The sequence below is a fragment of the Spermophilus citellus genome (genome assembly GCF_964194105.1).
Source record: "Spermophilus citellus genome assembly, chromosome: 8".
NCBI classification, from domain to species: domain Eukaryota; kingdom Metazoa; phylum Chordata; class Mammalia; order Rodentia; family Sciuridae; genus Spermophilus; species Spermophilus citellus.
Window position 1 is genome coordinate 38,659,560 of NC_138189.1, and position 22,745 is coordinate 38,682,304.

A 22,745-nucleotide genomic window follows, 5' to 3' on the forward strand; every position below is an offset into this window, starting at 1 on the left:
CGAACGTCCTCTTGAAAAAAAATCTAGACAGATCTTGCACTTTTCAAAACAGATGACTCAAAATGTATCACAGACCTAAATGTGAAATGGACAAACTAATTAAAATAAGATCTGGGTGACCTTGGGTTTAGTAATGACTCTTTAGATACATCACCGAAAGTATGATCTGGGGGGGTGGGGGGGGGGGGAAGGTAAGTTGGGTTTTATTACATGAAAAACTTCTGCTCTGCAAAGAACACTTTGGAAAATGAAATACAAACCACAGACTGGGAGAAACCATTTGAAAAACATACACCCGGTAAAGGATTTATGTCCAAAATATACCAAGAACCCTTATACTCAAAGTAAGAAAGCAAACACCCTAAGGAAAAAAATGGGCAAAAGATCTGAACAAAGAATAGATATCTCATCAAATATGGCAAATAGTGTATGAAGATGCTCAACATTATATGCTACTAAGGAACTGAAAATTAAAATGAGATGCCACTATACACCCATTGAGTGGCTAAAATTCAAAACCCTAGCAGTGTATGTGTTGTGAAAGATACAGAATATCAGGGGCTCCATTCATTGCTAGTGAGAATACAGATGGTATAGATATGTTGGCAGACAGTCTGGAAGCTTTGTATAAACCTAAGCTTGCTATGCGATCCAACAGTTGTACACCTACTTAGGTGTACTACTTACCCAATCAAGCTGAAAACACATCCACACAAAAATCTGCACATAAATGTTCATAGCAGCTTTACTCTTGGTTCAAAAATCTTGGAAGCAACCAAAATCTCCTTCAATAAGCAAATGGATAAGCAAACTACAAGACTTCTAGATGTGGAATATTACTCAGTGATAAAAGGAAATGAGCTATCAAGTCATGAGAAGACATGAAGGAACCATAAATGCAAACTGCTAAATGAAAGGAGTCAGTCTGGAAAGCTATATACTATAGGATTTCAACTACTGTATATGATGTTCTGGAAAACGCAAAACTATTAGTAATTAAAAACTTACCACAGAGAAAAGCCCAGGACCAGATGGCTTTACCAGTGAATTCTACCAAATGTTTAAAGAAGAATTCACACTACTCCTTAAGAAAGGATACCTCCCAACTCATTCAACAATGTTAGTATTTCTCTGATACTAAAACCAAAGAAAGCTATCATAAGAGAAATACAAACTAATATTCTACATGAATAAATTCAGGTGAAAAAATTCTCAACAAAATACTAGCAAACTGAATCCAATAACATGTAAAAAGGATTATATACTATAACCCAGTGGGAGGAAAAATGAGAACAACTTTTAAAAATAAATAAGAATATTTTCTTTAAAAGACCAATAGGCAACACATACTAATGTTAGATTTGGAACCTTAGTTGTAGACTACAGCCCCTTTTCTAATTTTATGTAGCTTTCCAGAATTCTGTGCTTCTTTTTCCCTATAATCCATAGTTTCTGCTTAAAATATGAAACACTCCAGGATTGTCTATTCCCTCCGATTCAACTGTTAGAGCTCAAATACAGTCATCCCTTGGTCCATCCAGTAAACTACTTCCTTTAATTTCCAATGTTTCCTTGAACACTCTTTCAAGTCTGCCATCTAAAAACCTAGCTTTCCTTACCCTCAAGGAGCTTGTATTCTAACATGGGAATCATCAGGAAAAGTAACAAACAGTAAGTCTCTAAGATGTACTTTAATTAACTGTAAGCACAAGTTGCTATGAAAAGGTGAAGGACATTAAACTCCAGCTGGGGAGAAGACTCAAAAAGAATGAAGAGAAACACAGAAACTAGGTTAGAGGCCAAACCTGAAATAAAGATGAAATGAACTAAGACAAAGGGGAGAGCTTGTCAGTCTATGTCAAGAGATTAAAATAACAAAAAAAAAAAAAAAAAAAAAAAAAAAAGGTTAAAATTCTAATACTTACATAGAAATAGGAACTTGACATGGAGGACAAGGTAATGCAGTCTGAATAAATGCTGGCTCAGAAGGCTGCTCCCAAGGACCTGAAGGTTGGTGCTATGAGTAAAACACATATGACAAATTTAAAGATTAAATTTAAAGGATTAAATCATATGACTCTTTTAATAATCAAAGAAAATAGCTCCCATATATCCTTTGCTCAAGCAAACTGAAAATTGTTCAAGTAATTTAAAAATTCTGCTTATTGAAATATTTTATTCCATTTATATACTCAGATTGTTCCAATCCACACAATTCAACATTAAATACCAAGGCTGACTCCAGTTTTTAAAAGGTAGAACAAAGGCAGTGCAGCCTTCTTTACTTCTCATAATCCAAAACGAGAATGAAACACAACTGTAAACTTTACCACTCATTAGTTCACTGTAACCTCCATTATTTTATTCCTTGTTGTTCCTCATCACCTAAAAGAATTCTTGACACATAATAAGAGCTCAATAAAGACTGAATTAAGTGAATTAATTGCTAAGGAAATTAAAGACTATCTATAACCCTAAACCATAATATATGAAGAAATACTAGCAAATTCATCTATATTCATGGCTTTACATAACTATCACACTGATTTGCAAACATTTGTTTATTTGTTTATATGTTTTATTTTTATTTTTTTGCAGTGTTGGGAAATCGAGTTTTGCACATGCTAAGGAAGTGCTGTATCACTGAGCTACACATCCAACCCTTATAATATGAGCTTCATAAGACAAGAGACCAACTCTTATTTTCCTTGTACCCCAGCTCCTAGCACAGTGCCTATTATCTAAAAAGTACTTCATCATTTTTTATTGAATGACTACATAAAATCCAGAAAATATGATCCACAGCAATGCATCATCTATTTAATAATACTATTCTCTTACCCTGCCTGTCTGCTTTATTAATGCTTGATCATGACATGAAGCAGGACACAAGTGACCACATTTCTCCAAAACTTTTTGGCAAGGTTGATGACATGGTGGACAAGGACCAAAATGACAACGATGTTTTTCTCGACTTGTATGATGGCATGTTGGTGGTCGACTAAATCACAAAATACAAATTGTTACTTTTGACCATTGAACAATTAACATCTAAAGTGCAACTATCTATATATCTTCTGATTCCATATAGAATGAGCATACTATGACAATATTTTAAAATATCAGAGAAAAATTATATTAAATTACTAATAATATTAAAAATCAATATGAATTTAAATTATAAAATACCAGATATAAGTTTTTGCAAAGCTTTATACCAACCTGCATATCTCTTTGCATTTGGGTGGCCTTGTGGTTCGTTCTCGGCCACAAGGTACTGTCACTTTTGCATTACCACAATTGCACTTTACATCTACAGTTTCTGGGCATGGATAGCAACTGCCTGACCAAAAAAGAAATAAAATAAAATAAACAAAGTCTTACATTTAAAAAGAAGTTACTTTATAATCATCCAAATGCTCATCAGTGGTAGAATCAATAAATTTAACACATTTGCACAATGGAATAGCCTACAAGAACAAGGAAATAAATAACAGCAATATGAATGTACTAATAGATAACATTAAGCAAAAGAAGCCATATACAAAGAGTAATTTAGGATAGTATGATTCCATTTATATAAAGTAAATGGGAAAAGCTAATTTTTACTGTTCAAAAGCAGAATAATCGTTATGAAGGATTTAAGGAGGTTTTGGAAATGTCCGTAATGTTCTGCTTAATGATATGAATCTGATTATATGGTTATGTTCAGCTTATAAAACATCAAACTATGCTTCTATGATTTGTATACTTTTCCATGTATACACTGGTACTTCAAATAAAGCTTTAGAAGTTTCAAAATGTCCTAAAAGTTCTATTCTAAATAACAAATTTAACGTAATAGTCAAAAATTACAACAAGCAAAATGGCTTTTAAATCTTTGGAAAATCTAACACTAACAGTAATCTTTTTGGCCTATTTACGTACATACTTCTATCCAAGTAAGTTATTTTTAGATAAATTCCCCAACAAGAAAATAACTTCTCTCTCATGACCTGATGTTGGTTAATAAGCACAGTCAATTATTTGTGCTTTGTGAAAAGACTAAATTCTAAACCCTCTTTTTAGGTTCTGATTCTATATGTTTCTGTTCTAAACATTTCAAAAAGTAGTACTGAGTTTGCTGTGAGTTGGTAGACATATACAAAAAGAAAATGAAAGAAACCTTTTCAAATTCTCACTGAGGCTCTGACATCATCTTAAAGACTTTCTTCCCACTCTAGTCTTCCCAGTAAGAAAGTCCACTAGAAATGAAATAATGAGGAAGGAATGGGAGTCTTTTAAAGAGTGAAAATCTTAAACTGCTAAGTGTCAGGAACAAGTAAAACACTGCTCAGCAACTAACCTGATTAGAAACAGACTAATGACAGAAAATAGCTTGGTTTAATACCTTTTAAAGTTAAAAAATAGTTCCCTAAAACAGATATGAGCTACAAATTAAGAATTTTGATTCCAATAATGAGAAAATGAGAGAAAAAATAACATCTATTGTACAAATTATTAATTTATACTTCAGTTTTGATAAATATAATCCAGTGAAATATTAATGGTAACATAAACCAAGTCATCCTGACACACGTAATCAAGTTTTGATTTTTTTTTAAAGAATGATTAGGTGCTACAATTTTCAATCTAATAGTGATATTTGTCTGTTCTCAGCATTTGACATCAATATCTGTTATCAAAAATCAAACATAAACCTTTTTGCCACACTAAAACTATAGCATCATTTTTAAAAAATTAAGTCTTAAAAACAACAAGGAATAATTTCCTTAAATGGTCTTCCTAGTGACCAAAAGAATTTATATTGATACCTATATAGCATAACAAATACTAATGAAAAGTTTCAAAATTGTAAAAAGCAGCCTACAAAGAATAACTACAGTCCAGATCAAAATCGGCAAGAGTTGTGTAGTTGAGGAATTATCCAGAGATAACCTTTAACTTTAGAGAAATGTAAATCAACTTTTCTTACATTTACTATGCAAATATGCAATTAACATCTTCTCCCTGAGATGTCTAGAATGATAACAAATATTATAAAATAATGATTCTAATTCTTACGTGAATTAAATGGTTAGAGTGTACAACAGTGGCTTTTAAAATTTTTTTAAATAAACATCTTCTTAAAAAATAAACACTCTGCCAAAACTTGAACCCGTGATCAAATTTCTAAATCCAACTAACAATTTACAAGAAATATACAGGACAGAGAAACACGTTAAATAACACCACAGGGATGCAATATGTAACATCTAGAATGAGAAACCAAATAAAGCAACCTAATTTCTTCAACGAAGAAGCCACTAAGGGGGGATGGTGAAGGAGAGAGATTATAGATTGAAAGACTTAAAGAGATACATAAACTAATAGCATCATGTTGATTTCACGGTCTAAGAGTCACACAAACTGAGTTAAAAAATAAGAAGCTTATGATACAAGAATTTGAACACCAGATATTTGGCTACATGAAGAAATGTATTAATGACAAAAGTTAAGAATCCATTTTTAGGATGAATACTGAAATATTTATGGGATTTGTTTCAAAATGTGAGGAGAAGGAGAAATGTTCTCAACACCACTCTGCTAAGTAAGATATTTGCTCTAGACTTTCTACAGATACCCCATCAGATTAAGGATATTCTTTTCTATGTCTATTTAAATTTTTGTCATATATAGATGTTAAATTTATCAACCATATTTCAGATATTGACCTAGATGAGTTAATATAGTAAATCACATTATTATATTTACTAATGTTAAACCAGCCATATATTATTGAAATAAGTCCAACTTGGTTATGACAGATTAACCATTAATATTTTCTCAAAGTGACATGTAATTTTCTCTTACTTTCCTTGTAAGATAAAATATTAGTTGGATGTGTGGGGTTTTTTAACATATACTTTCAAGCAGCTTATGAGGAAACTGAACTTATATACATAATAAACATTAAGTTGTTAAAATAATATGTAAAAAATCAACTAGGCCTGGTGTTTTCCTGATGAAAAAATTTTAAACTACTGACTCAACTCTTCAGTGGTCATAGACCTAGTCAAGCTTACATGCCCAGTGTTTTCACAATGGTCTATAGAGTCCTATTCATATTCTCCTTTTTCTAACGGTCCTTTAACTCATGATCTCTTTGACCTCATGTCCTGCCATATGTCCCTTTGAGCATTCTACTCTGTAATTACTGCTTTTTGACCAGGAACACTACACAACTCCCATTTCCATATGTCTTGAGCCCTTACTTCTTTTAGGTCAAATGTCATCTTTTCAGAGTCCTCTCCTTGATAAACAATAACATATTTATAAATGTAAATATAAAATAGTATGCATCATTCCCAGCATCATGATTTTAGTTTTACTTTTTCTTTTAATACTTGTCTACTATGTTTAATAGCTGTATTAACTGAATTTGACCAAGAAGGGAAGAGTCAAAAGTTAAGTTCCATAGGAGCAGAGACTGTCAATTTTGTTCACCCATATAATCCCAATACCTGATATTTAGTGGATGCTCAAAAATGTTATTATAATAAATTAGGAATTTATTCTCACAGTACTCTAAGGATCACAATTCTCACAGTACTCTAAGGATCCATTCAGGGAATCTGTAAGATCTCACATACACAGAGCAGAATTGTCCAAAAGCTAGCAACAAGCCATATCACAAAAGGTTAAATGCAGAAACTGATTATGTAAAAACAGTTGCCATCTATTAAGCAAAACATTCAGGATATTTGCAAGAATGTAAAAGAATAGCATTCTCACTATTTATTCAGAAAATGGTTATTTTTCACAAAATGTTATATGTTCTAATAGGTTTATTATTGCAACTTTAAAATAATAGATAGTATTATATTTTATTTTAACTTCAAATACAATAAATGTAAATGAGTAAAACCCACATTAACAAAAGTTCCTTAGGGTCCCAAAAAGAATAAAGGGTCCTCAGACTAAAATGTTTGAGAACTGGTCAATCCCTTACTAGATTTAATTTCATATAAATTCATTAAATCCAGAATCAAACCCCAAAAAAGTCTATTAACATCTTAACTAATTTGAGAAAAAAAAATGTATGGGGGCAGGGCTGAGGCTGGGGCTGGGGCTGGGGCTGAGCGGTAGTACACTTGCCTAGCATGTAAGGTACTGAGTTCGATTCTCAGCACCACATATAAATAAATAAGAATAAAGGTCTATTAACAACTAAAACAACTTTGTTTTTTAAATGTGTGAGGAAGGTTAAGGGAGGGGGAAAAAAACCACAGTTTTATAGAAAGAACAAAACATATTCAGAAGGCTTAGGTTCATATCTTGGCTATATTGCTATACTAGATGTTTCCCTGAATAAGTCTCTGAATCCCTTTTAGCACCAATCACACTGTTGATAAAATAGGCATACTGTCTACTGTCCTTTCCTACGTACTTCTTAAGGTTGTTAGGAAGACCAAATAAGATAGTGAATATGAATGCTATCAACTTACAGCACTAAGTAAATACAAACATTATAATTATGGCTATTGTTTAATTTTACCTCTGTGGCAGATAGACGGACACTTATGGTTTCTACATCCTAAAGTCCGTCCACAGTTTTGATCACAAGGTGGACAGTTTCCAGGGCAACACTAAAGAGAAAGCAATATATTGAGAATAGATAATTTGAAAATCCATGCATAATATGAATGTCATTACTAGTTATTTACAGAACTTACAGAAAGCAAAGATATTTCTCTTCATTCTTGATATTCCATTCACTCTTGAATGAAAATATTCAAGAGTATCAACATTCCTCTGGTAAGTAGATATACTGCTAAGAATTTACAAGTTTGATCAGATAATGACCTACTCTAATAATATCAAGCTGAATTTTCTCGCCCTTCAGTTAATTTTTCTATGATTTAAAATACTTTCATCAGATTTCATTTACTTTTCTATACAGATACTGACAACATTACCCAAAGGAATGGATCTACTTAGATGCCACAGTCAATGTGGGCAACTAGTTTTTAATATTTTTTAATATTCATTAAAATAAAACTTATATAGATCAGTTCGGCAATTATTTCCAAACCATGAAATCAGAAACCAACTAATGAAAAGAAGTAGATAGGCTATCATTCTTTGTGATTTCTAATTTGTGAGAAATATAGCTACCACTTGTCCTAATTTTCATTCACAAAGAGTAGGCAACTACTTAACATCTACCTTGCCTTTCTAACCTCTCCCTTGACTTTTCATATACTCAAACTTTGGAAAGAAAACACATATTACAAGAGTATTAAAGATATTTAGGATTATAACTCATAAAAGAACAAATTTCAAAAGCATATAAAAAATAGCTCCAAATAATACACCTTACTGAAAAGCAATTAAAAGTCAAAATTGAGCATTCAATTAGATAGTATATACTAAATAATGCTATGTACCTATCACTTTTCAAGTGGCAATAGTATTCTCCGACTTGAATAAGCCTACTGACACTTTAATTCCAAACATGACAGAGTAACATCAGATTTTCCCTCCATCTCAAACAACTAAAAAAATCAGACAAAAGATATGAAGTCACAGTTTTTTGACATTAATCATGCAGCATAGAACAGCAATCCCTAAGGGAAGGGAAACAAACAAGGTGAGTCCTACAATTACAACATCTCTTGACTTGGAGGTCTCTAAGCTGCTATACAAAAAGGAAGATCACAAGCAAAACCTGGTAGATTCACCAAGTTAAACAAACAAACAAAAAAATATATATATCATAATTCAAGAAGGCCAGTGGGGCTAGAATTTGTGGTGAGCAGGTAAGTGTACAGAGAAAGTTCTGGAAAAATCCAGAAGGGGCCGCTGAATCTTTGCCTGAATAGTGACCTGTAGAGGTGTGAGAAGACTCTACCCAAAACCTGCGAAAAAAACACTGGAAGGAAAGGAAAACAATTTCCAGAGGTTGCACAGGGCTAGGAATAGTTTGTGTTCCTATGGCCAGAGAGGGAGTATTTCCCAATACACAGGCACTGAGTGTAATATTTAAGAAGAGTTATTGCCTCAGTAGTGGGGCCAAATTAGCCCTAGACAAAGGAATGCTGTAGTCACATCTAACTCTATCAGGTCTAAAAAAGATCAAGAGGTTTCTAAGGAACTTAACTTTGTCCTGGAATAAATATTATAAATACTTAAAGGAATGTAAAAAAAAAAAAAAAACCTCAGCACACAAAAACAATGTAAAGTTTGCAACATTTAAAAAACAATTTTAAAAATCCTCAAGCAGGCCAACCTTAGCAGGAACATATAACCCAAGAGACACAGGAAGGAAAAAAAAAATTGACCCAGAAATGAGAATTGATAACAATTAGTAGACAAAGACAACAAAGCAGGTATTATTTATATTGTGTGTGTGTATGTGTTTTCATACATGTAGGGTAATGATGTCCATCTCATTCTGTCTTTCCTACCCCCATACTAAAGTAGGTATTATTGATATAGTCTAGCCATATATTAAAGATAAAGAAAAATGTTAGCATGCAAAGCAGCATAGGAAATATAAAAAAGACCCAAGCTCAACCTCTAGAGATGAAAATACACGTCTAAAAAGAAAAAACACAGGATGAATAAAAAGCAGATTAAATAACACAGAAGAAAATGGTGAATGTAAAGGCAAAACTATATAAACTATATAAAATAAAATATAGATGTTAAAAAAGGCTAACAAATAATTACAGCATTAGTGAACTGTGGTACTACATGTAACAGATGATAAATCATCAAAGTGTCTGAAGGGGGTAGAAAAGGGAAAACAGAAAAAATATCTGATAAAGATCAAAAATTTGAGGAAAACTATAAGTGTATGAATCCAAGTTCCTCAAAGAAAATAAGGCTGAAGAAATACAAAACATTATGCCAAAGAACACCAAAAAATAACTGCTAAAACTGATGATAAAAAAATCCTAAACAAACAAGAGAGACAGAGAGAAATACATTATGTACAGAGGAATAAAGGTAAGAATCACAGCTCCTTGTAGGAAAAAATATGCAAACTAGAAGACAGTAAAGTACCATCTTTTAAGTATGGGCAGAACAAAATGTCAAACTAGAATTCGCAGAGGCAAAAAAAAGACACTTTCAGACATACAAAGTTGAAAATATTCATTACCAGCACCAAAAGAAATGTTAAAGGAAATCCTTTAGATAGAAAGAAATGAAACCAGATGGAAACTTGAATCTACACACAAAAAAAGTACCAAAAATAGATTTAAAAATCTTATTTTTTTCAAACCCTTTTAAAGCAAAAATGAAAACAATATATTGGAGGATTATAAAACACATGAGTAGAAAAAATTGTAAGAATCATACACTTTAAGTCAGGAAAAGTGTCATGAAACACACTACTGTAAAGGTCTTTATAAGGCCAAAAGCAACACTTCGAAGAAAGAAAACTAGTTATATAGCTAATAAAAACAGTAGATAAAAATGGAATCACTAAAAAATAACATTCAATCAAAAAAGAAGACAAAACAAAAGGGAAAGGAATGAATGGGCAAATAGAAAATAAACAGCAAAATAGAAGATTAATTTATTTAACTTTATTTTTGTGATTCCGGGCATCGAACCCAAGCCCTTGGCCTTGCTAAGGCAAGTGCTCTACCAGAGTTACAAGATTCAAATCCAACAGTAACAAAAAGATCATATTAAATGTAAATGGTTTATATCAAAATTAAATGACAAAGAGTGTTAACTTGGATAAAATAAAATCCAAAAGAAATGTACTTTAAGAGAATGAAAAAAAAAGTACTATGCTAACACTAAGAAAAACAAAGCTGAAATCATCATTATATTTCAAACAATTTAAGAATAAGGGGCTGCGGATACAGCTTAGTTGGCAGAATGCTTTCCTGGCATGCACAAGGACCTGGGTTCAATCCCTAGCACCACCAAAAAAAAAAAAAAAAAAAAAACAAGGATAAGGAAACTTACCAGAGATAAAAAAAAAAAAAAAAAAAAGGATATTTCATAATGAAAAAAGGAATCCAGACTCAAGAAGATTTGAACCATAGAAGTTAGGTCTCTACCACCAAATCAACTATCACTTTAACACTGCTAATGATATTTTAAAGTTAGGGAACACAAAGAGCCTATGAACCAAACGGAGAGGACTGTGGTACAAGACAAAAAAGACTCTTTTAAAAAATTGACAGCTTTCTCATTTAAAAAAAAAACTAAAATTAACTTAGAGTATTTATTAATATTTTATACAGAAAACAGTATGTCTGAACATTTAAGGAACAAGTCAGGAAGACTGTTTATCATGGCCCCAAAAAGGAAAAATTCAAGACAATTTTTAATCAGTTTTCCAAACTTATTAAGCATACCTTTCTCCTACACTGATGCTTCTGACAGTCTCGCATCTTGACACATTTAGTTTCACATATATAAGGTTTATGGCAGGGCATTCGTTTTGTATGCTTTCCACAGCGACAATGCTTTTCCACTTCCTGGAACAAAGACATGGTATTAAAACTGACTTTTGTTAATATCCTTTATTCACCACATTACAATTTCCATAATTACTAAAACATGAACAAAAATCTTAAATAACAAATGTATATGCAAGACTTTACCCAAACCAAAGTTGTCTCTCCCAAAATATCTATTTATCTCATTCTGTTCCAAAAACAACTTCTCAAGAATTCATTAAATTTAGTAGAAATGATAATATTTAAAAATATGCCACACATTAAAACCACTTTTATCTAGCTATAACCATAACATCTACACATCTTCTCTCAATAGAGCAAGAAAACTGAACTACCTAGTCAGCTAACTTGTTGGCCTGGTAGTACAGTCAAAACTAAAATGATATATATAGTTAAGACTTAAATCTAGGCATTAATTTTTTTCCACCATCACTAGGCCTAATTCATCACTGCTTCAACTATCTTCTGAGAACAAATAAACTCACATTGGAATATAAAATAAGAACTTTCATAACACAAAAAGAAAAGGCAATTTTTAGATTTGATTTCTAGCATACTCTCATTTCTTATTATAAATATTAGGACATTAAACTCATATACATCACTACATAGATGTATATGAAAGTAAATAATGGGAAAGAATTATAGACAATCTCATTTGACATATTATGATATGTCGCTCCAAAAGGAATTATTACAGGACATAACTAACTTGTCTACATGTTTCACAAGGACCTCGGTGACAACGCTGTGAACATCTGTGGATTCCACATTCCAGGACTTTGTCACAACTATCTCCACAAGTTGGTACATCTTCTGTACAAGGCAAAGAAAACTCTAAAAGCAGACAAAATGTCAATGTTAATATGATACATTGCTATTAAGCACTAACAAAGTGCTCTAAAGAATAATATAGCTTTTTCAGATTATTAATTTTTCATCCATGTAGTTATTGGGAAAAAACTGCCTTTAATGAAAATAACTCATAGAATTTCAAGGCTTATGTTTTTTTAAAAGAAATTTAAAATTGATCTTGTTTTGCTCATGGCATCTACATCCTCAATTTTTCCAAAAAAAAAAAAAGTACAAAATAAGAAATTTGATACATGACAATCCTTGTATGTGCTAACTACTTCAGATATGGTTACCTAATAAAATGAGTAAAACTACAAAGAACTTTTATGAGGAACTTTCATAATACAAAGAAATTGTTTTTTTAATTTGCTCTTAACCTCACAGGATTACTCCAATCGGCATGGCAGGCATCAAAAATACAGATGCTGGGCTGGGGTTGTGGCTCAGCGGTAGAGCGCTTGCCTAGCACACGCAAGACCCTGGGTTCAATCCTCAGCACCACATATAAATAAATAAAATAAAGGTATTTAAAAAATACAGATGCTGATAAGGATATGGGGAAAAAGGAACCTTCACACACTATTAGTAGGAACGTAAATTAGTATAGCCTCTATGCAAATCAGTATGGTGGTTCCTCAAAACAATAAAAATGGACCTACCATATGATTCAGTTACACAACTCCTCTACATTTATCGAAAAAATGTAAAACCACCACACTGTAGAGGTACACACATTCCTATATTTATAGCAACATAATCACCAGACCCAAGTTATGGAACCAGAGTAGATATCCATCAACAGAAGAATGTATAAAGAAAATGTGGTATGTATAAACAATGAAGGTTTTTTTTTTAATTTTTTAGTTGTAGATGGACAAAATACCTTTATTTATGTATTTATTTTTATGTGGTGCTGAGGATCAAACCCAGGGCCCTCACATGTGCTAGGCAAGTGCTCTAGCACTGAGCTACACCCCCAGCCTAACAATGAAGTTTTATTCATCCATTAAAAAGACGCAATTATGCCATTTTCAAGAACACAGACAGAACTAGATAGCATCATAAGTGAAATAATCCAGACTCAAAATATATAAAGACATAAATATATGTTATGTTTTCTATCATATGTGAAAGCTAGAGGAAAAAAGTGGAGGGGATCCCATGGGAAAAAAAAAAAAAGGGGAGCCGGGGATGGTGATGCACACCTGTAATCCCAGTGGCTCAGGAGGCTGAAACAGGAAGATTGCAAATTTACAGCCAGCCTCGGCAACTCAGCAAGGCCCTAAGCAACTCAGGGAGACCCCGTCTTTAAATGAAATATAAAAAGGGTTGGAGATGTGGCTCAGTGGTTAAGCATTCCTGGGTTCAATCCCCAATACCAAACAAGCAAATAGAAGGGAAATCATTATGGTAAAAGAAGGGAATAAAGGGAAGTGAGGAGGGAAAAGCAAGGGGAGGTAGTGGGGAATAAAACTGATCAAATTATGTTACATATATGTACAAATATGCCACAATGAAACCCACTGTTCTGTATAATTAACATGCACCAATAAAACATTTTCTTAAAAAAAAAGTCCTACTTGATTTCTGACATGGACAGAACCTTTTCCCAGATCGAGGACATTCTCCACAAGCACCAACATGGCAAACTTGCTCACATGTATGATTACCACATGGCAGTGTTTTTCCACATACCTAAAATAAGCAAAAGTGAAGGATTTAAAAGTCAACAACTTTGTACAAAACGTGATTCACTTTTAATAATAAATAAACTACTTCTTTATGTCCCTTACATTAAACTTTGTGTTCAACACAGGTGTCATACATACACATATGTATGTGTGTGTGTGTGTATCCATATATCCATGTATACACATATTTATTTCCTATACACCAAAGAGGAGTATATAATAAATTAAAAAATACATATGGCTTCATATAGCTATCCATCAAAGATTTCAAAACAGTAATACAATCATGTCAATTCTTGGATGAGCAATCTACAAATTCAATCCTACTTCCTTAAAGGGAATAACAAGAAGCAAGGAAGTATTGGCTGAAGATAAGGGAAAGAGAGGAAGGGGAGGGTAAGCTTACAAGTGAGAGTGTAAATCTGTACTGAATTCCGAATTCAATAAAAAGCTGTTACTAAAAAAAAAAAAAAAATTCCCCAGTAACTAAATTATATTAATTGGAAACTAGCTTCCTAAATCATGATGCAGTTCATCTGAGTTGCTACTCTTTATTATCCTTTATTCAACTAAATCAAATTGGAATTTTTGCTTTCTAGTTTACGCTTTTTGTATTCTTTAATATCCACCCCCTCAAAATGTATATAAACTTACTTGATCACAGTGCCACAGTGGACTCGCACAGCTTCTTTCAGCTACTTTTTTGCCACAGACACATTTTTGTCTACTAACCCTTGGACAGGGTTGACAACTTCCTAAAACCAGAATGATCAATTAGCTTACAAACAATTTAAAAGCAACAAAGATTGCTTTGATTTTTGCGTAAAATCAGAATACGTAACAGGTATGTGCTTTACCTGCATGACAAGGATTTTCACATTTATGTTGCCCACAAAGCAACTTTCGTCCACATGGTAGCTGACAGGACCATTCCTTGGTGCTGCACCTACGAGGGATAGGCTTTGCTTTCTTACAGTAACAAGTAGTTGTAACCATCTTTGGACAAGGAGGACACGGACCTAGAATCCAAAGAAAGTAGGGGAAAAAAATCATAAGTTGAAAATTAAAACTTTCAATTTCTATATCTTTTAGTAATTTCTAGAACTTTTATCAACAGTTTAAAAAGGCATTACCTTCCAATATGTTCTTAAGTTCTCAAGTAAACTTTCACTTTTTTTTTTTTTTTGGCCTCAACGTAATAACCACTCAGAGACAACTAAAAATATAATATGGAACTCACCTGGATGACAGAGGAGTAAACACTTATGACCACAAGGAGGTTTAAATTCTCTCTCACATACTTGGCCACATGAATGAGGCACAAGCCACGGATCTAATGGTGGATCTTCTACTTTTCCACAATAGCAATAGTACCTACTAGGCGTTTCTGACCTTTTGTATTCAAACCTACATTTTGGACTACAAAAAAAATAAAATAAAATAATTAAAATTTATTTCATCTTAAACATAAGAGATAGGAATATAAACATATTTAGTAACAGATGATACTGTTCAATTAGTTTTAGGTTAAGGAACCTTAAGCTCTGTTTTTATATTAGTAAAAAAAAAAAAAAACAAGCTCTTACTAAAATCTATTTAAACATCTAGCACAGCTCTGTACAATGATTTCCTGAGATGACAGAACTGTCTTAGACCTGTACCAATACAGTAGCAATTAGCCACATATGGCACTTGAGATTTGGCTAATCCACACAATTGAGGAAGAATCAGAATTTCTTTATCTTTTATTTAATTTAAATATTAACCTGTGACTAGTTGCTATGTATTAAACATATATATCCAGAATACAGTTTCAAAGAGAAAGCAATATTAGCTTCCTTTTAACCACTTAAACTTTATTCTTGAGGTAATCACTCAGATTTTTTTTTTTTTTTGGCGGAGTGGGGGGGGGGGGTAATGGGACCTGAACTCAGGGACACTCAAACCACTGATCCACATCCCCAGCCCTATTTCGTATTTTATTTAGAGACAGGGTCTCACTGAGTTGTTTCGTGCCTGGCAGAGGCTGAGGCTGGCTTTCAACTTGTGATCCTCCCATCTCAGCCTCCCATGCTGCTGGGATTACAGTTGCACGCCACTGCCCAGCTTCACTCAGATTTTTATGAAGTTCAGTTTTTAAAAAGTTTGCTTATATGGTTTACAAATAAATAATATATATTAGCAATGGCATACAAAAATAGTTGGGTTATGGGTGGGCAAAACAGCAGCAAGAAACTTGACTAAACTCCAAAATTAAAGGGTAAAAAATTGAGAAGAAACGAAGAATTTTGTAATTCTCAACATCTAATTCAAAATAGGTAAATATCCAATGTGCTAAGTCAAAGTTCAAATACCATCTCACATTCTCTGCTAAAGCAGAAAGATTAGTAACCTACAACATTAAAATAAGTTTTAATACTAGAAGTTTTGATCTTCAGCTCTTTCAAAAATCCATTTGTATATCATCATAGATTACTGCCAAAAGATATCCTAAGCCTTATGATCTCCCAGACAAATTAGTATAATTAGAACACTACACCAAAACAAGTTTTATATTATAACTTAAATTCCTTCTATATCAAAAATAATGTCTTTATTGTCACAAAAACATTTTCTTTTTCCAAATAAACACCACATATTTTCAAAGTAACTGAGATATGTTCCTGTAATCAACAATCAAAAATAAAATACTATGACTCATCTGTTATAATTGGCATTTTGTTGAAAAAGTTAAATTTTTCTTTACAAAAAGAAAAAATTGTCTACGATTCCTTTCAGCTATCATAAAGGGGGATGTATATTTTTAATAAACTTAGATATGGAGGTGCTAACAGGCAACTTACCATGCATTCACACTGCCCATCATCAGTAACATAAAACTATTTGAGAGAGGGCAATATTTGCAAATGTATGAGATAAAAATAAGTTGTGATATACAGAATGCAAAGGATATTGCCCTCTCAATTAAATTTTTGTTTTTCTTTTAGATTTAGGAGTAGCTGTTCCTTTTCCTCTTAACTGCTACTTTACTCCTCTATGGCACAAAGACTACTTAAAATAGAAATGAGAAGAGTTAAGGACAAGAAAAAAGTACATGTGAGATTTAAATTTCTAACACTAAGAAATCAGAATATCTGCTTTAATTCTACACCCATGGAACACTACAATATCTGTACCAAAGGTAAATAACATACAACAGCAAAATAAATGTAGGCTTTGAAAACAATATCTCTAAAAGCAATACCATAAGACAGAACTCAGTTAGAAAACTGAAAAAAGCATGGAATTCAGAAATCAGGAATTCTAAGTTTCAAATCCTGACTAAATCATGTAGCAGTAAGAAGAACCTGAAATCATCCTTTTCTTTCAACATACTCCAATCCCCTCTTTGGTAGTGGACAAATAAAAATCTCTCACTGATTGCTGAGAATTTCTACAAAGGAACCTGTATGCATTAATATTTTTTAAAACCACACCACCACAATTTTACAAACGCACCAGTACTCATTATAATAAACAGAGGTCTAATGGAGGTATTGTAAGGCTTGAATCTTATACAGTTTGGGGGCTTATGTTAAGGAAAAGAACACAAAATTATAAACAACAAATTAGCTAAAAAACGTGAACACACAGAGCCCCTGAGCTTCTGTTTCATTACCTTGACATTGAACTACACCTTTGGGTTGCCACTATGGTTAAATTTTTTACTGTCCTTATTTAGCAGTGAGATAGAATTTCTACTCCACAACTCTTTCTCAATGTATAACAAAAGTTAAATATTAAATACTAGTTAATAATAGGCACAATAAAATGAACATAGAAAAATTAATATACAACTATAATTTCAAGGATAAAATTGGGAAGTCTAATGATCAAAATAAGATGATAAACTTGTTAATGTGATGACAATGGAATTCCAAGAGCTATACAAAATCAAGAATGATTTTCAGTCCCAAAGTGAAAGTTCCTTTAAAGCATAATTAAGAAGTTGTTCTGATAGAAAAAATAAATTGAATAATTCATGAGTTACTGAAATAAACATGATTTAAAAGTTACTGAAAGAAACTAGAAGTTACACAAATTGAAGGAAAAAAAAAGTCATTACCAAGGTTCCATATATTCATAAACCAAATGGCTAAAGGCCAAATATGGACACTGAAACTGCCAATAAATCAACAAATGATGTACAATTTTCATTTACAACTTCAAATCCAACTAATTAGAAAAAGTTACCAAGGCCAAGGATAATCTTTCTTGCCAAAATCATCATCTGTCAAAGAAGATACAAGAAACTGGCTGTCTTTAGCCCACTTTTGGATACAGGGCATGTGAAATATACAGAAACATCCTGAACAGCTCCAAACCTAAGACAAAAGTGTTGGAAATTAGTTAATTATTAATTCCATAATACTTTTAAAAGAGTATCACACTAAATTAATAGAAATGTCCTCAATAAAATTGTACTTAGGTATAGAACAATGTAAAGAAAAATATTATTAACCACCCAGATTCAATTACCTAGAAATAACTATAGCTAACATTCTAGATAATATCGAATCATGTGTATCTGTACAAATGTGTATGTGTATTATCCTTAAAAACAAAGTCATACTGGTACTAACTCATGTAATTTTTATAGTCTTTTTTAAACACAGTATAAGCATTTACACTTATCAAAAATGTGTAAACAACATGAAATTCAAAGTTTTACAGTATGTCCCATAGATTCATGTACCAAAAATTTATTTAACCAAATTTTTGTTCTTGGACTTTTAGGTTATTTCCAATTATAAATATTATTATAATGAAAGCCTAAAACTACATATGTATAATATATATGGCTTTTTTAATATAAAATGTATTAGTCTAGCACTTAACAACTAAATTCTAAAATTAAGTGAGTAAAAACAGAATATATATAATGAGAGGCTTAAGAAATAATACTGAATTAATTTTTACAGCAGACAACACTGATATATATGAAAAAAAAATCACTTCCCCTTTCCTTATATAACATTTTACAACTGTTAAAATAAGTAGACACATAGCATATGGCATAAGCTGGCAACAGCATTACAAAAATCCAACTTCTTAGTTTGGGTTTCCCCTAAGCAGTCATTAAGATCTTAAGACGCAGGAGTCAGTGAACAAGACTGGAAAGAAATGCCAATAAATAGTATATTATTGAGCTTACTACTAAGGGCCACAGCAGCTCAATACCGTAGGCAGCCCTCTGAAGAATCATGTAAGAAACCCCATGGACTACCCCAGCCCCATCCCTAATAAACAGAAGGTTGAGACATCAGTCTACCAATTCCCTGTGATAGAATGCTGCCTTACGGGACATTAACTGGCTGAATTAGTTTCCAAAGAGAATAGCTTGAGATGGGGGAAACAAAACAACCCACACACCGAGCTAGTGTTTAAAGAAGAACTGTGTCCACATGTCCACAGTGTCCACAGCTCTAAAGTAGAACTGTGTCCACTCATCCACCACAGCTACAGAGGACATCCAAATGACTGAATACCAAAGGCACTATATCTGCTACAAAGTGCCAACCATCCTGAACATGTTCAGTTTCTGACTCATTCTGCCTGACCAATCCCATTTCATCATGCCTGATTATCTTTCCCTAGTAATGTAGCTCTAATAAGCAGTAAACTAATACCAGGTCTAAAAGCTGAGTCTATTATATTCAGTTGTCACTTCTCTTTAATTGCTTCATTAATACCCTTATAGATTTATATTTAGATAATTCTTCATTAGGCCACAGCTTCTCTAAGGACATGAGTTATGTTTGAATCTTCTCTCCTCAATGACCTCTGTCACTTTAATAAATCATATGTGTTTTATTACATTACTTTTCTTTTATCAAACCCACTGAAAGCAATGTAATACAGCACATTTTAACACTTCATATTTGTGGTACTCTATGAAGTATACATACTAAAAATGATTTCGCTAATCAACATATGCAACAAAACTGATACTACAAATATTAAAAGTGCTAAAAATAAAAAATTGCCTCAAAAAGAGCTTTCATTAAAATTTCATATTTATAAAATGAAGATCAATTTATATAAAAAATTCTTAAATGAATCAAGTTTAAATGAATATAAACAAAAAATATTCAGGAAAGACATTAATATGAGCAAGGAGAACAACTTACTGCTTGGTTTCTCTTCACTGAAGCAATACAAATTAAACATGTCATAGCTCCTGCTTGAAAAGCTTCATTTACATACTGTTTTGTTCGCTCTAATTCACGTATATCTCCATCTTGAAATTTAAAAATTGAAAATTTCATGTTAAGCAACATCTGAAAATAACATAAACTCACTCTTAGTGTCACATCATGAGCAATATTAATTGCTCAAAATATTGCTAAAAAATACAGTTTTAAATTAAAAAAAAAAAAGATCCTTTGTCAAGAGATTACAAGATCCATTAATTAAATCCATATACTTGATTCAAAAACAGTATCTTAGCTCTGTGTGTGTGTGTGTATGTGTGTGTGTGTGTATATATATATATATATATACACACATATATTTTGCATTAAAGTCCTTAACAAATTTGTTGGGTGCAGAACCACAGATGTGAGCATCGAGATGTAAAGTAATAACAGAAAGCATAAAAAAAAAAAGTGAAAGAAAATAAAAAGCCAAAACTCTTTAGGACCATTTACGATGAATGGGCGCGCGTGTGTGTGTGTGTGTGTGTGTGTGTGTGTTTAGCACACTCTTAATAAAAATTCACTGAACAAAAGTCCCTGACTGAGGTCATTACATTACAATAACCATGCTTCATTAAATTATGTTCACTATTTGTGCTAAAAAAAATAAAAAGTAGCATAAGCTTAAAAAAATTAACTAAAACTGTATTTTGATGAATCATTGAGCATTTATTTATTTGCTACCTACTAGACTACTATTATTTCCATAGGAGTAAATGAACTGTCATTATCTTCATTTTACAGAAGAGAAATATGAGATACAAAATAATTAAGTACTTTAGCTTGACTAAAAATGAGTCCCCTTAACCTCTATGCTGTGCTGCAATGAGGGTTAGGGCAATCAGGTCCAAAAAACAATAAGTAACAGCAAAATGAAAGATAAAACAAGTACCTTAAAGGACAAACAACACTTAAAGGGGCAGTAAATTCAGCAACTTTAGTGTAAGAAAAATAAGCCTACATGCCCTTAGTACAATAAAAATTGTTCAATACAGGTTGACTGAGTCTCCAAGAAAGTAGACTAATACTATAAACTAACAAAAGTACAGAACTTACCAAGGCAATAACCTGATTCAAACCAAAATTTAAGTTGTCATAAAGAAAAATTGAATAAATAAGACACCTGGTTAATTCTTTACATCCTAAAATCATGAAAGTAAATACAACACTTAACAAAAATTTACCTTATCAGAATGTAAACATAAATGCAATTTAGGCTATTAAAGAAATACATGGAAAAGCACTCCTAAAACTGTGAAATTATTAGACAATTGCTTTATTTCAAATAGTAAAGTTTCAAAAATATCTTTAAAAGCAAAATGACTGTGTTAAATATGCTTATATCACTTTTCAACACAGCTGTTTTTTTTTTAAAAAAGCTTAATATTTTGAATTTTATTTAACATAACACTTAATTCACATAATTTAGAATTTAAGAACAAGATGGAAAAGGTTTTGAAAAAGTAAAGTATAATCCAGGTGCGGTAGCGCACACCTGTAACCCCTGGGGCTCAGGAGGCAGAAGAGGAGGATCCAAAGTTCAAAGGCAGCTTCAGCAATGGCAAGGCACCAAGCAACTCAGTAAGACCCTGTCTCTAAATAAAACACAAAAAATAGGGCTGGGGATATGGCTCAGTGGTTGAATGCTCCCGAGTTCAATCCCTGGTACCTCTCCCCAAAAAATAAATAAATAAAGTATAAATTTTTCCTCACAAAATTTATGTAAGACTTCTTTGAAGCTTTGATTAAAGTTTGGTTGTGGCAATAAAGTATACTGTCACTATGAATAGCATGGCATGCCTTTTAAAAAGATCACTCTGGCAACTTAAAAAAAAATAAACATGAAGAGGCCAAGATAAGCAGCAGCAGGAAATAAGAAGTTAGGGGCAGATAAAGCAGATAAAGCAAAAATTGACCATTAGCCGGTGGGGTGGTGGCGCACACCTGTAATCCCAGCAGCTCTGGGAGCTGAGACAGGAAGATCACAGGTTCAAAGCCAGCCTCAGCAATGGCAAGGCACTAAGCAACTCAGTGAGACCCTGTCTCTAAATAAAATACAAAAGAGGGATGTGGCTCAGTGGTTGACTGTCCCTAAATTCAATCCCTAGTAACAAGCCCCACCCCACCCCCCCCAAAAAAAAAAAACTGGAGATTTTGCTGAGGCTGGCTTTAAACTCATGATCCTCCTGTCTCAGCCTCCTGAGCTGGGATTACAGGCATGTGCCACCATGCCCTACTCCTGTCTCCGTTTTCATATGCATCAAATAGTATTAAGTTATCTCACAGTTATTACATAGATTTCATCCACAAATTGAAGAGCTATGACGTGAATTAGGCAATGACAGTATGTAGGGAGAGCATGCACAGATTTATGAGATTTAGGAAGTAGAACTTAAGCATCTTGGGTGACAATTAGATTGGTACTTCAAAAGGTAAGGGTAATATCAAGATTCACAAGAGGAGACTTGTGATAAGTTGTCTGACGTGGCAAAAAG

The 22,745-nt window shown here is 32.6% G+C and overlaps 1 protein-coding gene across 3 annotated transcripts in view; it reads right to left on the reverse strand.

The window, feature by feature from the left end:
• The window catches only part of NFXL1 (nuclear transcription factor, X-box binding like 1), a 53,315-nt gene that overhangs the window by 25,364 nt on the left and 5,206 nt on the right, over nucleotides 1-22,745 (reverse strand). For all 3 annotated transcript variants that reach the window (XR_014023302.1, XM_081304249.1, XM_081304248.1), the window contains exons 4-15: nucleotides 20,185-20,294; nucleotides 18,248-18,378; nucleotides 15,255-15,433; nucleotides 14,872-15,033; nucleotides 14,669-14,769; nucleotides 13,904-14,018; nucleotides 12,181-12,305; nucleotides 11,364-11,486; nucleotides 7,538-7,628; nucleotides 3,223-3,343; nucleotides 2,842-3,001; nucleotides 1,926-2,017 (exon numbers count right to left, since the gene is read on the reverse strand). Coding sequence is in view for 2 of the 3 variants with exons in the window: in XM_081304249.1 (XP_081160375.1) it covers nucleotides 1,926-2,017; nucleotides 2,842-3,001; nucleotides 3,223-3,343; nucleotides 7,538-7,628; nucleotides 11,364-11,486; nucleotides 12,181-12,305; nucleotides 13,904-14,018; nucleotides 14,669-14,769; nucleotides 14,872-15,033; nucleotides 15,255-15,433; nucleotides 18,248-18,378; nucleotides 20,185-20,294 (1,510 nt within the window). In the remaining variant the exon portion in view is untranslated. The remainder of the gene's footprint in view (nucleotides 1-1,925; nucleotides 2,018-2,841; nucleotides 3,002-3,222; nucleotides 3,344-7,537; nucleotides 7,629-11,363; nucleotides 11,487-12,180; nucleotides 12,306-13,903; nucleotides 14,019-14,668; nucleotides 14,770-14,871; nucleotides 15,034-15,254; nucleotides 15,434-18,247; nucleotides 18,379-20,184; nucleotides 20,295-22,745) is intronic.